General features: G+C 40.1%; 1 protein-coding gene across 3 annotated transcripts in view; it reads left to right on the top strand.

The window, feature by feature from the left end:
- SGTB (small glutamine rich tetratricopeptide repeat containing beta) overlaps nucleotides 1–12,599 on the top strand; it is a 57,812-nt gene that overhangs the window by 32,120 nt on the left and 13,093 nt on the right. For all 3 annotated transcript variants that reach the window (XM_033179718.1, XM_033179716.1, XM_033179715.1), the window contains one exon: nucleotides 8,363–8,467. In XM_033179718.1, the coding sequence (XP_033035609.1) occupies nucleotides 8,363–8,467 (105 nt within the window). The remainder of the gene's footprint in view (nucleotides 1–8,362; nucleotides 8,468–12,599) is intronic.

The raw sequence follows: 12,599 nt of genomic DNA, 5'->3' as shown, positions 1-12,599 counted from the left end.
TCCTTTGTTCCTTCCTTCCTTCCTTCCTTTCTCTCTCTCTTTCTGTCTTATCTTTCTCCTTCCTTCCTTCCTTTCTTCCTTCTCTCTCTCTTTCTCTCTCTCTCTTTCCCCTCTTTCCTTCCTTCCTTCTTTCCTCCCTCCCTCTCTCCCTCCCTCCATCCTTCCCTCCTTCCCTTCGTGTCCCATCCCATCCTTCTCTCACTCTCTCACCCAGCCTGTAGTGCAATGGCATGATCTCAGCTCACTGCAACCTCTGCCTCCCAGGTTCAAGCAAGTCTTGTGTGTCAGTCTCTGAGTAGCAGGGACCACAGGACACCCAGCTAATTTTTATATTTTTAGGATTGACAGGATTTCACTATGTTGGCCAGGCTTTCTCAAACTCCTGGCCTCAAGTGATTCACCCACCTCGGCCTCCCAAAGTGTTGGGATTACAGGCATGAGCCACTGTTCCTGGCCTCTCTTTGTCTTTCTTTTGGGGTATATGGAGGGGTGTGTATATGCCTATATACAAATATATAAAATTTTCTTTCTCATCTCAAATACTTCAACTATATCTCCCAAGAACAGGGATATACTTCATATAATTATCATACCATTTACATGTAAGAACATTAGTATTAATACTGAAATCTTTCCATTTGTCCCCAAAATATCTTTTATAGCTATGTTTTTTATCCAGAATCCAACCAAGTTTCTTGCATTGTATTTTATTATGCCACTTTAGTCTCTTTTAATCTAAAAAGTATCCCTGACTTTTTTGATTGATTGTTTTTCATGACCTAGACATTTTTGAAGAGTTCAGGCCAATTGTCTTATAGAATGAGCCATATTCTGGATTTATGTAGTGCTTCCTCATGATTAAATTTAGGTTAAATTTTGTTATGAAGCCTACAGAAATAATTATGTGTACCACTTATTGCATTATGTTAGGAGGCACATATTTTCAGACTGTCCCATTACTGGTGACTCTAAGTTTGATATCTTTTTTTTTTTTTTTTTTTTTTTTGAGACGGAGTCTCACTCTGTCACCCAGGCTGGAGTGCTGTGGCCGGATCTCAGCTCACTGCAAGCTCCGCCTCCCGGGTTTATGCCATTCTCCTGTCTCAGCCTCCCGGGTAGCTGGGACTACAGGAGCCGCCACGTCGCCCGGCTAGTTTTTTGTAGTTTTTAGTAGAGACTGGGTTTCACCGTGTTAGCCAGGATGGTCTCAATCTCCTGACCTCGTGATCCGCCCGTCTCGGCCTCCCAAAGTGCTGGGATTTTTTTTTTTTTTTTTGAGACCGAGCCTTGCTCTGTCGCCCAGGCTGGAGTGCAGTGGCCGGATCTCAGCTCGCTGCAAGCTCCGCCTCCTGGGTTCACGCCATTCTCCTGCCTCAGCCTCCCACGTAGCTGGGACTACAGGCGCCCGCCACCTCGCCCAGCTAGTTTTTTTGTATTTTTTAGTAGAGACGGGGTTTCACCGTGTTAGCCAGGATGGTCTCGATCTCCTGACCCCGTGATCCGCCCGTCTCGGCCTCCCAAAGTGCTGGGATTACAGGCTTGAGCCACCGTGCCCGGCCTATATCTTAAGGTGATGACCATCAGATCTATTATTCCTTTTGTAATTTATAAGTAATCTGTAGGGTTTGGTGATATGAATAAAAAATTATTCCCTAACAAGCTTTTATTAAATGTTTTATCATCTATTCATGATCTTTCTCCTTATCATTAATACCATATCATTAATACGTTGATAGTTGCAAAATGGTGATTTTTCTAATTTTATCATTTCCTTTACATATATTTCCTCACATATTTCTATAAAGAAGAGCTTTCCTCTCTTCCTTTTTCAGCTTTCTCCCTCTTCCTCACTGCAACTTTTTTGAGTGTCATTTGAATATTCATTTGGACTCATTAATTTTTTAAAAAGTCACTATTCAATATGTTATAATGAGTTATTTTTGGTTCTTAAATTATCCCACATTTGGCTAATGAGAGCACCTTTAAACTGGTCGGTGTATCCTTTTATGTAACTTCATTTTTAAAAAACACTTTCTTAGCCAGGCACAGTGGCTCATTGCCTGTAATCCCAGCACTTTGGGAGGCCGAGGCCAGCAGATCACTTGAGGTCGGGAGTTTGAGACCAGCCTGATCAACATGGTGAAACAACCGTCTCTACTAAAAATACAAAAAATAGCTGGGCGTGCCACTGCACTCCAGCCTGGGAGACAGAGCAAGACTATCTCAAAAACAAACAAACAAAAACCAAAAACCAAAAAACCAACCACTTTCTTGCTTTCTGAGACAATGAGACATTCCAGATTTCCTTTATACTTTCCCTGTTGTAGCCCTGAACTCAACTGTTTCTCCAAGGAAGCTCTGACCTTTTCAGTGGAGGGTGGTATTTAGAAACCAAGATGGAGTTGCAGGACATGATCATTACTACTAAGGTCTTATTGCTTCTAGGTCTTTTCAGTGGACAGAGCTAGAAAACTAATTTTTTGAAAAGTTATCAGTTTATACAGATGCCTTCAATTCACATTCTAGCATCACAGATTTCTCCCTCATCTTCCTCCATTTTATATTTGTATTTTCCTTCTCCCAGGGTGAAAACCCTTCTTCCACCACCACCAGTAGCTTTACTCATTCGCTGTATCTTTCAGTATCCTTCAGTTGGTCTTATAAGCTAATATTACACCACTAGCAGGCCTGCTATGTAAACTTCAGGATTTCTTTGCAGTTTTTCTTTTGTCTTTGAATGCATCTCAGTAATCATATATACTCAGAATACTGTGCTCAAAAATGATTTGAATTGTTTTTGATATACAGTTAGGATCAATTGTTTCTGTTTTATTCAGTTTGAAGGTTTACTTTTTCATCTTTTTGAAGTCTTACTCCCATTTCTATCCCATCTACCCCATTCTCACCCGTCCCCAATGGGGTGGTAGGGAGACGTCTAATGTAGGTTTAACTTCTGAACCTTGTAAGTTTTTTACATAAAATTAAATTTGAAAGGGTGATTAGTAAAAATAATGCCTCTCTCTATCTTTAATGATCTGATTTGCTTTGTGTTTAATATTTAATATTAAATTAATATTGATATTTAATATTAATGTTCTACATCAGCTTTCTTTTTTGTTGTTTCAGTTCTCCTGTTTGTCTTTTTCTGTCCTTTTAACTTCAACCTGTGTATGATTATGTTTTAAGTGATATATTTTGTATCCAAGTTGAGAATCTGAGTTTTGTCTGATAAATTTGAATTGTTTTCTGCTACTTTTTTTTTTGCGGGGTGGGAAGGACAGACTCTTGCTTTGTCACTCAGGCTAAAGTACAATGGCATGAACATGGCTCACTGCAGCCTCAACCTCCTGGGCTCAAGTGATCCTCCTGTCTCAGTCTCCCGAGTAGCTGAGACTACAGGTGTACACTACTACAACTGGCTAATTGTTAAATTTTTCGTCGACACAGGGTCAGACTGTGTTGTCCAAGGTGGTCTCAAACTCCTGGACTCAGGTGATCCTCTTGGCCTTGGCCTCCCGCAGTGTTGGGATGACAGGCATGAGCCGCTGCACCCGGCTCTTTTTAAGCATCCTCTTTCTTGGCTGCTTCTTTCCTCCCCTACTTCCCTCCCTTCTATTGTTTTGATTTTTTTTTCTTTCTTTCTAATTATTTGAAAGTTACACATCCTATAGCTCTTCTTCTAATGGTTATTCTTGTCCTGCTGTTACTTTGTAGTGAGTATTAAGTCGGAGAAACCCATACACTTTTTCACATGAACTACCAAAACTGGTTTGTTGAACCCTATACTTTCACGTCTTAATTTTTTTAAACTGAAGCAAAGGACTATGTGTTTATTTTTAAATAAATATTAACATTTTTATAATTAGTCTGAGAAGTAAGGGCCTCAGTCATGCTGTATGAAGAAAGATTGACAGAAAACTAGACATAGAAAATGAGAACTAAAACCACATTTTCTCTGTAGTCTGCCAGACTTCTCCTCACCCTCCATGCCCCCACTAGAATCTAAGTGCTATTGAGGACAGGAATATTATTTTGCTTATTGCTGTATCCATTATTCTTAGAAAAGTGTGCATTCTCTGGCCCTCAATAGATATATTAGTTGAATGAATTAAGTAGAAATATTTAGAGAAGAACAAATGGAGTGGTGTAGCTTTACTCCTTCACTGTATCTTTCAGTATCCTTCAGTTGGTATTATAAACCAATATAATTGGTTTATATCCTTCAGTTGGTATTATAAACCAATTATATTGGTTTATAATTATGAGGGCAGGAGACATTATGGAAACTTTGAGTTGAAAGGTTTGCATATCAAACAATAATTATACTTGTGTCGTGTTGTTCCCGGTCATTTTAGAAGAGTTTTTTTGGTAGATGTGATATAGCAAGTGTTAACAGATCAGATAAATGGTCCTTGATTGCTCTGAGATTCTGTGCAAAGTAGATGGAATAGTTGTCATCCTTAATTTACAGCCAGATTTCGGTACGCAGATAAGTGTTTTTACTTTAGATTTGCTAGATAATCTTAATATACGGTAATATGTGTACCTGTAGAATGACTAGTATTTTGGGAAGGTATGAATATGCATTTATTAAAGATAAATTTTAACTAAACAAAGAAATACAATTAAAAGGCTGGGCATGGTGGCTCACGCCTGTAATCCTAGCACTTTCGGAGGCCAAGGCAGGCGGATCACAAGGTCAGGAGATCGAAACCATCCTGGCTAACATGTTGAAACCCTGCCTCTACTAAAAATACAAAAAACTAGCTGGGCATGGCGGTGGGCGCTTGTAATCCTAGCTACTCGGGAGGCTGAGGCAGGAGAATGGTGTGAACCCGGGAGGCGGAGCTTGCAGTGAGCCAAGATTTCGCCACTGCACTCCAGCCTGGGCAACGGAGCAAGACTCTGCCTCAAAAAAAAAAAAAAAAAGAAAAGAAATACAGTTAAAAATACTTAACATTAAATCCTGAATGTAGCCATATATTAACCACTTAAAATACAATCCACATGGTAGGATTGTTCTCTTTAAAAACTTTTGCTATGTAACATTACAGATGCTCAGAGTATGCTAAGTCCTATGTATTATGTATAGAGGAGTCATTTTCTGATTATATTTTAAAAATTGCTAATCAGATATCTAAAGGCAAGTATTGCCTTTCACTTTCCTGAAGGTGTTTAGCAAGTGTTTAGGAACAGATTTGTTGTTTTTTCAAAACCGCGTAGTTCTTTTTCTGAATTCCTTTTTCAAAACTTTCTCTTTCCATCCTCCCATGAGCCCTTTTACCCTTCTTGCATGTTTCTGTGCGTATGTGCAGACACATACACTGATTAGAAAGTGCGACTCTTGACAGAAAAGAGATGAGATTGAGGCATTTGCTGTTCTACAAAACCACTGTTCGCAGATGTCCAGGATCAGATATCAGTGATAGATCAGACACTAGGCCTGTGAATTTGCAGATAGTATTGCCTTGCCTATGGAGTTAGATATAAGACCTGGACTTAGTATATATCTCATGCTCCGTTTCTGGACAAGTTTTTCTTTCTTCCGGTGGCTCTGCTTATTATATATAATAAAATTATTTTAAAAATCTGTCTCAAAGCTTAGTCCGTTAACTCCTTTTCTCTCAATAAATGTTAATTCTTAGATGAAATTTGGTTTAGCCATTTTGTAATCCCAGATTCAACTTCCTGGCCTGGCACGGTGGCTCACGCCTGTAATCGCAGCACTTGGGGAGGCCGAGGTGGGCGGATCACTTGAGGTCAGGAGTTCAAGATCAGCCTGGCCAACAGGGCAAAATCCTGTCTCTACTAAAAATACAAAAATCAGCAGGGCATGGTGGCACACACCTGTGATCTCAGCTACTTGGGGGTTTGAGGTAGGAGAATTGCTTGAACCTGGGAGACAGAGGTTGCAGTGAGCTGAGATTGCGCCACTGCCCTCCAGCCTGGACGACAAAGCAAGACTCTATCTCAAAAAAACAAACACAACAACAATAACAAAAAACCTCCTGAGTTGGTAGGATTCCATTGTCATTCAGTTGATTGCTTGCATTACTTCACTCTCTGAAATGTTCTCCTTCAAGCAACCAGGCAGAATAGACAAGAACATTTGAAGCCTCTGAGGGACCTTCCTGGCTCTTTGGACTAAAATCACGTATGGACAAGAGCTTTCTATAGTGGTAGAAAAAGGAACTTGCTCTGAGGCAATGTCTCATTCCTATTGTTACTGTGACACAAAGTTTTTGTCTTGAAAGTACTGTGGCTTAGAAGGCCAAATTGGGCATAAATAGGAGTTTTCTTGAAATCTCCTTTTTGGGAGTATGTATTTATGTGTCACCCATTGAAGTGTATAAACTTTGCAAGGTTGGTCTTTTAACATTTTCTCTGAGTTAAGCTACTCTAAAAGAAAGATCTGTACTAGTCTGGAAGGTTGTGCTCCTTACACAGTGTAACTTTAATGAATGCTTATTGACCTGGAATCTTCACATTAGATGGGAAAAAGTCAGTGATCCAGACTCACATGTTGTTAATCTGCTTTGTGGAAGCCAGGCTATGATGGGAATTTCTCAACATCTTCCTGTTAGTCAGAACTAAACTCCTATTTCTTCTCCTTTTCGTCCCACTAAATGTGCTTAATTAGAACTAAACTCCTATTTCTTCTCCTTTTCTTCCCACTAAACGTGCTTAATTTTTAGTGAAATTTTAGTAGGTTTATATTCCCAGGTTCAACTTCCAGAATTGGCAGTATTTTTTTTTAGCTTCTTCTATCCAGGATTGGTTTTACATAACACATTCTGTTCGTGGATACCTAGCAAATAATTGATTACTATGTACAGCTAGTATTTGTAGAGTATAATAATAAGCTGGTTGTGATATAAAAGTAGTATTAGATAACCCTAATCTATAGTTTGATTGACAGGAGGAGATTAGAGCATACTTAAGGAATATTGAGGATCAGCAAGGATCCTCACTGATACTTGGAGATAGGTGGTGTTCTAATCAGCTTTATTGTTTTCATGTGTGCTTATTCGATTCCAGCTAGGTCCTTGAAAGATGTGACCTTTGACTAATTTCAAGGAAGAGATATGGTTTACTGGGTGGTTAAGCAAAAAGATTGTTTTTAAGGACAATTAAAACAACTAACATGGGGCTGGGTGCGGTGACTAACGCCTGTAATCCCAGCTCTTAGGGAGGCAGAGGTGGGAGGATAGCTTGAGCCCAGGAGTTCGAGACCTGCCTGGGCAGGATAACAAGACCCTGTTCTCCACAAAAAGGAAAAAAACAAAACAAAACAAAAAAACAAATATGGGTAAAGAGAGAAGAATAGAGGTAGCAAAAACAAGAGTAGAGCTTCTGAGATTGCAATGGGAGAGGAACATGAGGTCAGAGACCTTGGGTTAGCATGAGACTTTTGTCTGTAGACTGAAGAACATGAAGGAGCCTAAGTTCATTTCTGGACTTGCAAGCAGAATTTTCAGAAAGTGCTTCTTTACCTTAATTAATAGAAAGGGTACCAGGTCTTGGAGTTACAGTGGTAGAGGCAGAGGTGCTGTGCAGCATAGCATTCTCCTTTGTAGTTGTGAGAAATCGAAGAAGTGGTCACCACACCTTGGCCCTCCTTGGTCCAAGAAACTTCTATTTCTTGGTTGCTGGCACCCCACTTTGACTTCTGAGCATCCATCTTAGAACTTCTCTTCTCCTTTCCTGTTTCTCCTCTGAGCTGTTTCTTCCTATTTGGAAACGTTATTGAGGAGAGGTCACAATTGTAGGGATTTTGATCTAGGCAAGTGTTCTTTTTCCAAAGTTGGCTCTTCAACCTTTTGATGAGGGACAAGATCATGAGAACTTCTAGGAGACTGAAAGAAATAAAATCTAGTTGGCCTTAGAAATGAATGAATGAGAGAAAGTGCCAGGGGACTGGGATATCACTTTTACTTGTACTTTAACCCTACCGTTAAAGTCATAATAGCACAACCCTCTGTGTAGCCATTCACAGCAATCACTCACTCTTTGTGCCTCCATAGTAGCCCAGATGTCCTAGCTTTTTCACTTTTCTGTTTGCACAAACTAGAAAGGGTATAAATAGGTAGACCAGTTGTATGACTTGCATATTTATCCTTTCTATAGCAAAGCAAACAGTGAAAGGCAGCCTGCATACTTTTTTCTGCACAGAAGTTTCTGAGCTTTTTTTTGGTTTTGTTTTCATTTTATTACATAATTATCTTAGACAGTTTGACTTAGAAATTTAGTGGGAATGAGCTACAAATTGGAACAAGAAAAAGGTAGTGTTATTAGTACTTGAAAAATCTAAATTAGTGCCTTGAAAACTGTCTTTAATAAAATTCTCTTTTCTTTCTCTTAGGGCTGCTGCTCAGAGCAAATTAGGTCACTATACAGATGCGATAAAGGATTGTGAAAAAGCAATAGCAATTGATTCAAAGTACAGTAAGGCCTATGGGAGAATGGGGTAAGTTCTGGGAGAATGTTCCAAGTAGTACCATGTAGCATCAGGTATGCTGTCCTTAATGGCTTGGTTTTGAATTTCCTGCTTAATATTGTACCCTCTGAATTAATAAGAAGATAAATAAAACATAAGGGAGGAAATGACTACAATTTCTGTGACTTGGAAGTGAGATGATTGATGACTGATTTGATTGTTGGAGAAAATTATATAATCGTACTTAGTCGACTCATTTCATGTCCATGACCACAAATCTCAGATGAGCACTCAATATTGCAGACAATTCTATTCTATTTCCTTCTATAGTCACCTTTCCACTCTCTGATGTGACTCTTTCATACCTCTTCCTCTCCCTTCAAATTTCCTCTACTCCCTCTATGATGACTCTCAACTGATACAATTGCCTTACACTTAATTGAGAAGAAAATGATTTGAAGAAAAACAACTCATTTTCCTCCTTGCAAATCCATCAGTCTACCTACATTTGTATCTACACAGAATGCCTTTTTTTCTTGTTAAAATGGAAGCATTCTGACTGAGTGTGGTGACTCACGCCTGTAATCCCAGCACTTTGGAAGGCCAAGGCGGGCAGATCACCTGAGGTTGGGAGTTCAAGACCAGCCTGGCCAACATGGCAAAACCCCGTCTCTACTAAAAATGCAAAAATTAGCCAGGCATGGTGGTGAGCACCTGCAGTCCCAGCTACTTGGGAGGCTGAGGCAGGAGAATCGCTTGAACCTGGGAGGCAGAGGTTGCAGTGAGCTGAGATAGAGCCACTGCATTCCAGTCTGGGTGACAAATTGAGACTCTGTCTCAAAAAAAAAAAAAAAAAAATAGACGCATTCTTACTTAAGACCATTGCCTCCATTCTTGCTTTAAGATCTCATCCCCTTGTACCTTCTCCACAACTTTGCAACTATTACAACCCCCTTCATTTTCTACAATATTACTTCTTCCATCTCTAATAGATGATAATGCAAGGCATGTGATAAGTTCGTAAAAAATCATTCACCGAGCCAGGTGCGGTGGCTCACACCTGTAATCCCAGCACTTTGGGTGGCCACGGTGGGAGAAATGCTTGAGCCCCATCTCTATAAAATACAAAAATTATTCAGGAGTGGTGGTGTACACCTATAGTCCCAGCTACTTGGGAGGCTGAGGTGGGAGGATTGCTTGAGTCTGGGAAGTCCGGGCTGCAGTGAGCTGTGATCATGTCACTACATTCCAGCCTGGGTGACAGAGTGAGACCCTGTCTCAAGAAAAAAAAAAAAAAAAAAATCATTAGTTGGACCCATCCCTTTGCCCAGTGTTCCCCTCCAGCCACCATCCCACTTCTCAGTTCCTCGTTCTTTGACCCTAATGGTTATCTGTACTTGCTGTTTTATCTTTGTCATCTCTTATTCCCTCTTCAGCTCACTCCAGTAGGGCTTCTGTTCTATGTCACTATGGTGGTTAATTTTATTTGTCAACTTCGTTGGGCAAAGATGTCCCGATAGCTGGTGAAACATTATTTCTGGGTGTGTCTGTGAGTGTTTCCAGAAGAGATTAGCATTTTTTTCTTTTTTTTTTTTTGAAATGGAGTCTCACTCTGTCACCCAGGCTGGAGTGCAGTGGTGCAGTCCTGGCTCACTGCAACCTCCACCTCCCGGGTTCAAGCGGTTCTCCTGCCTTCCGAGTAGCTGGGACTATAGGTGTGAGCCGCCATGCCCAGCCAATTTTTGTATGAGATTAGCATTTGAATCAGTAGACTGAGTAAAGAAGATCACCTACACCAACGTGGGTAAGCATCAACCATTCCTTCGAGGCCCCAAATAGAACAAAAAAATAGAGGAAGGGCAAATTTGCTATCTCTGCTTGAGCTGGAGCATCCATCTTCTCCTGCTCTTGGACCTCAGCATTCCTCATTCTCAGGCCGTTGGATTTGGACCCAACTTATACCATCAGTTGTCTTGGTTCTGAAGTCTTTGGGTTTGGACTGGAATTACATCATTAATTTTACTGGGTCTCCGGCTTGCAGACAGCAGATGGTAGGACTTCTCAACCTCCATAATTGTGTGAGCCAGTCCATCACAAGAAATCTCTTCATATTTCTACGTGTGTGTGTGTGTGTATATATATATATACACACACACACACACACACACACACACATATTATTGGTTCCCTTTCTCTTGAGAACCCTGAGTAATACAATCAGTCTACTGAGATAACTCTATTCAAGGTTACCAGTTGTCTTTATTTTGCCTAGGCCAGTGTTCAGCTCTGTATCCTCACCATACACCGTCTTTTAGTATTTGGTGCAGTTAACTTATTCATTTATTTTTTTATAAGCCAACTTATTCATTTATTTATTGATTCATTTATTTAGAGATGGAGTTTCGTTCTTGTTGTCCAGGGTGGAGTGCAGTGGCGCCATCTTGGCTCACTGCAACCTCCTCCTCTTGGGTTCAAGTGATTCTTCTGCCTCAGCCTCCTGAATATCTGGGATTATAGGCGCCCACCACCACAGCTGGCTAGTTTTTGTATTTTTAGTAGAGATGGGGTTTCACCATGTTGGCCAGGAGTGTCATGAACTCCTGACCTCAGGTGATCCACCCACCTCTGCCTCCCAAAGTGCTGGGATTACAGGCGTGAGCCACCACGCCCGGCTGCTATTAACTTATTGTCAAAATACATTACTCTCTAGGATCCTGATGCCACACTTGCCGTGTTTCCCCTTCCACATTACTGGATGCTCTTTTCCAGTCTCCCTTGCTTGTTCTTCCTCTCTACCATCTCTAAACAATGCTGTATTTTAGGGTTGCATCCTCTGCTGCTGCTGTTTCTCTGTCTATTCTCTCTGCTCAGCTTATCCTGCTCCATGCTTTTAAAATTCATATACAGTTGATACTCATTATTTGCAGATTCTGTATTTATGAATTTGCCTACTTGCCAATTGATTTGTAATCTCCAAATCAATATTTACACTGCTTCTGTGGTCATTCATGGCATGCACAATTAGTGAAAATGTGTCTTCTGATATTCCCGATCTCAGCTGAGGGTGAATAAGGTGCTGCTCTACCTTTTTGTTTTAGCTCTCATGCTGAAATAGTCTATTTAGTGCTACCTTTTTTTTGTGTGTGTGCCTTTTATTTGTGATTTAGCTGTTTACAGTGGCCCCCAAGTATAAGCTGAAGTGTTATCTAGTGTTCCTAAGTCCAAGAGGATTGTAATGTGCCTTATGGAGAAAATACATTTATGAGACAAGCTTCATCCAGGCATGAGTTAGTACCATTGGCTATGAGTTCAATGCTAATGAATAAAAAATATACATTAAATAAAGTTTCTTTAATCAGAAACACACATAAAAACAAGATTATATATTGATCAGTTGAATAAAATATGACTATTTACATATTTGCAGGAACCTAACTCTGTATTTTCCCTAGGAACAATTGCTCAGTATTTGCTAATTCATTGTTTGTGGTGACTTTATAGAACAGGACTACTGTGAATAAGAATCAACTATATATATTATTGAATCTAAGTTATATTGTTTGAACTCCATACTCATATATTCAACTACTTTTCAACTCTCTGATTGGATGCTTAATAGGTATTTTAAACTTAACATGTCCCAGACAGAACTCATGTTCCCTTCCAAAATCTTTCCAATCGCAATACATTGTACAATTATTTATCTCTCCCATGCACAGGTCAAAAGCCTGAGTCATTCTTCATTGTTATTACACCTGACATAAGTACTAATACTCTATCAGCAAGTCCTGTCAATTCTAGTTTCCATATATATCTTGAACCCAAGTGTTGATCGCTATCGTGCATATAGCCCTAGTCCAAACTACATCTCTTACCTAAGCTACTGCAATAGCTTCCTAACTGATCTCTCTGCCTCCTTTCTACGCTTCTGCCCATGTAGATCCTCTACATAGAAGCCAGAGTGAGCTTTCAAAAGCACAAATTATATCACGTGACTTCATTGCAACCAGAATAAAGTTCAAACTCCAAGCAATGGACCTGTATCAGCTGGCACCCAACTGTTCTCTGACATCATCTCTCCGTGCTTTGTTTTCTGTGTTCCCTCCTCATCAGCCCTTGTCCTGTACCTTAAGAATACCAAGCTTGCATCTTTCTCAGGACC

Source organism: Trachypithecus francoisi, unplaced genomic scaffold (genome assembly GCF_009764315.1).
Source record: "Trachypithecus francoisi isolate TF-2019V2 unplaced genomic scaffold, Tfra_2.0 Lachesis_group2, whole genome shotgun sequence".
Taxonomy (NCBI): Eukaryota; Metazoa; Chordata; class Mammalia; order Primates; family Cercopithecidae; genus Trachypithecus; species Trachypithecus francoisi.
The sequence above is the reverse complement of the archived record's forward strand: the minus strand, read 5'-3'. Positions and strand labels throughout refer to the sequence as shown.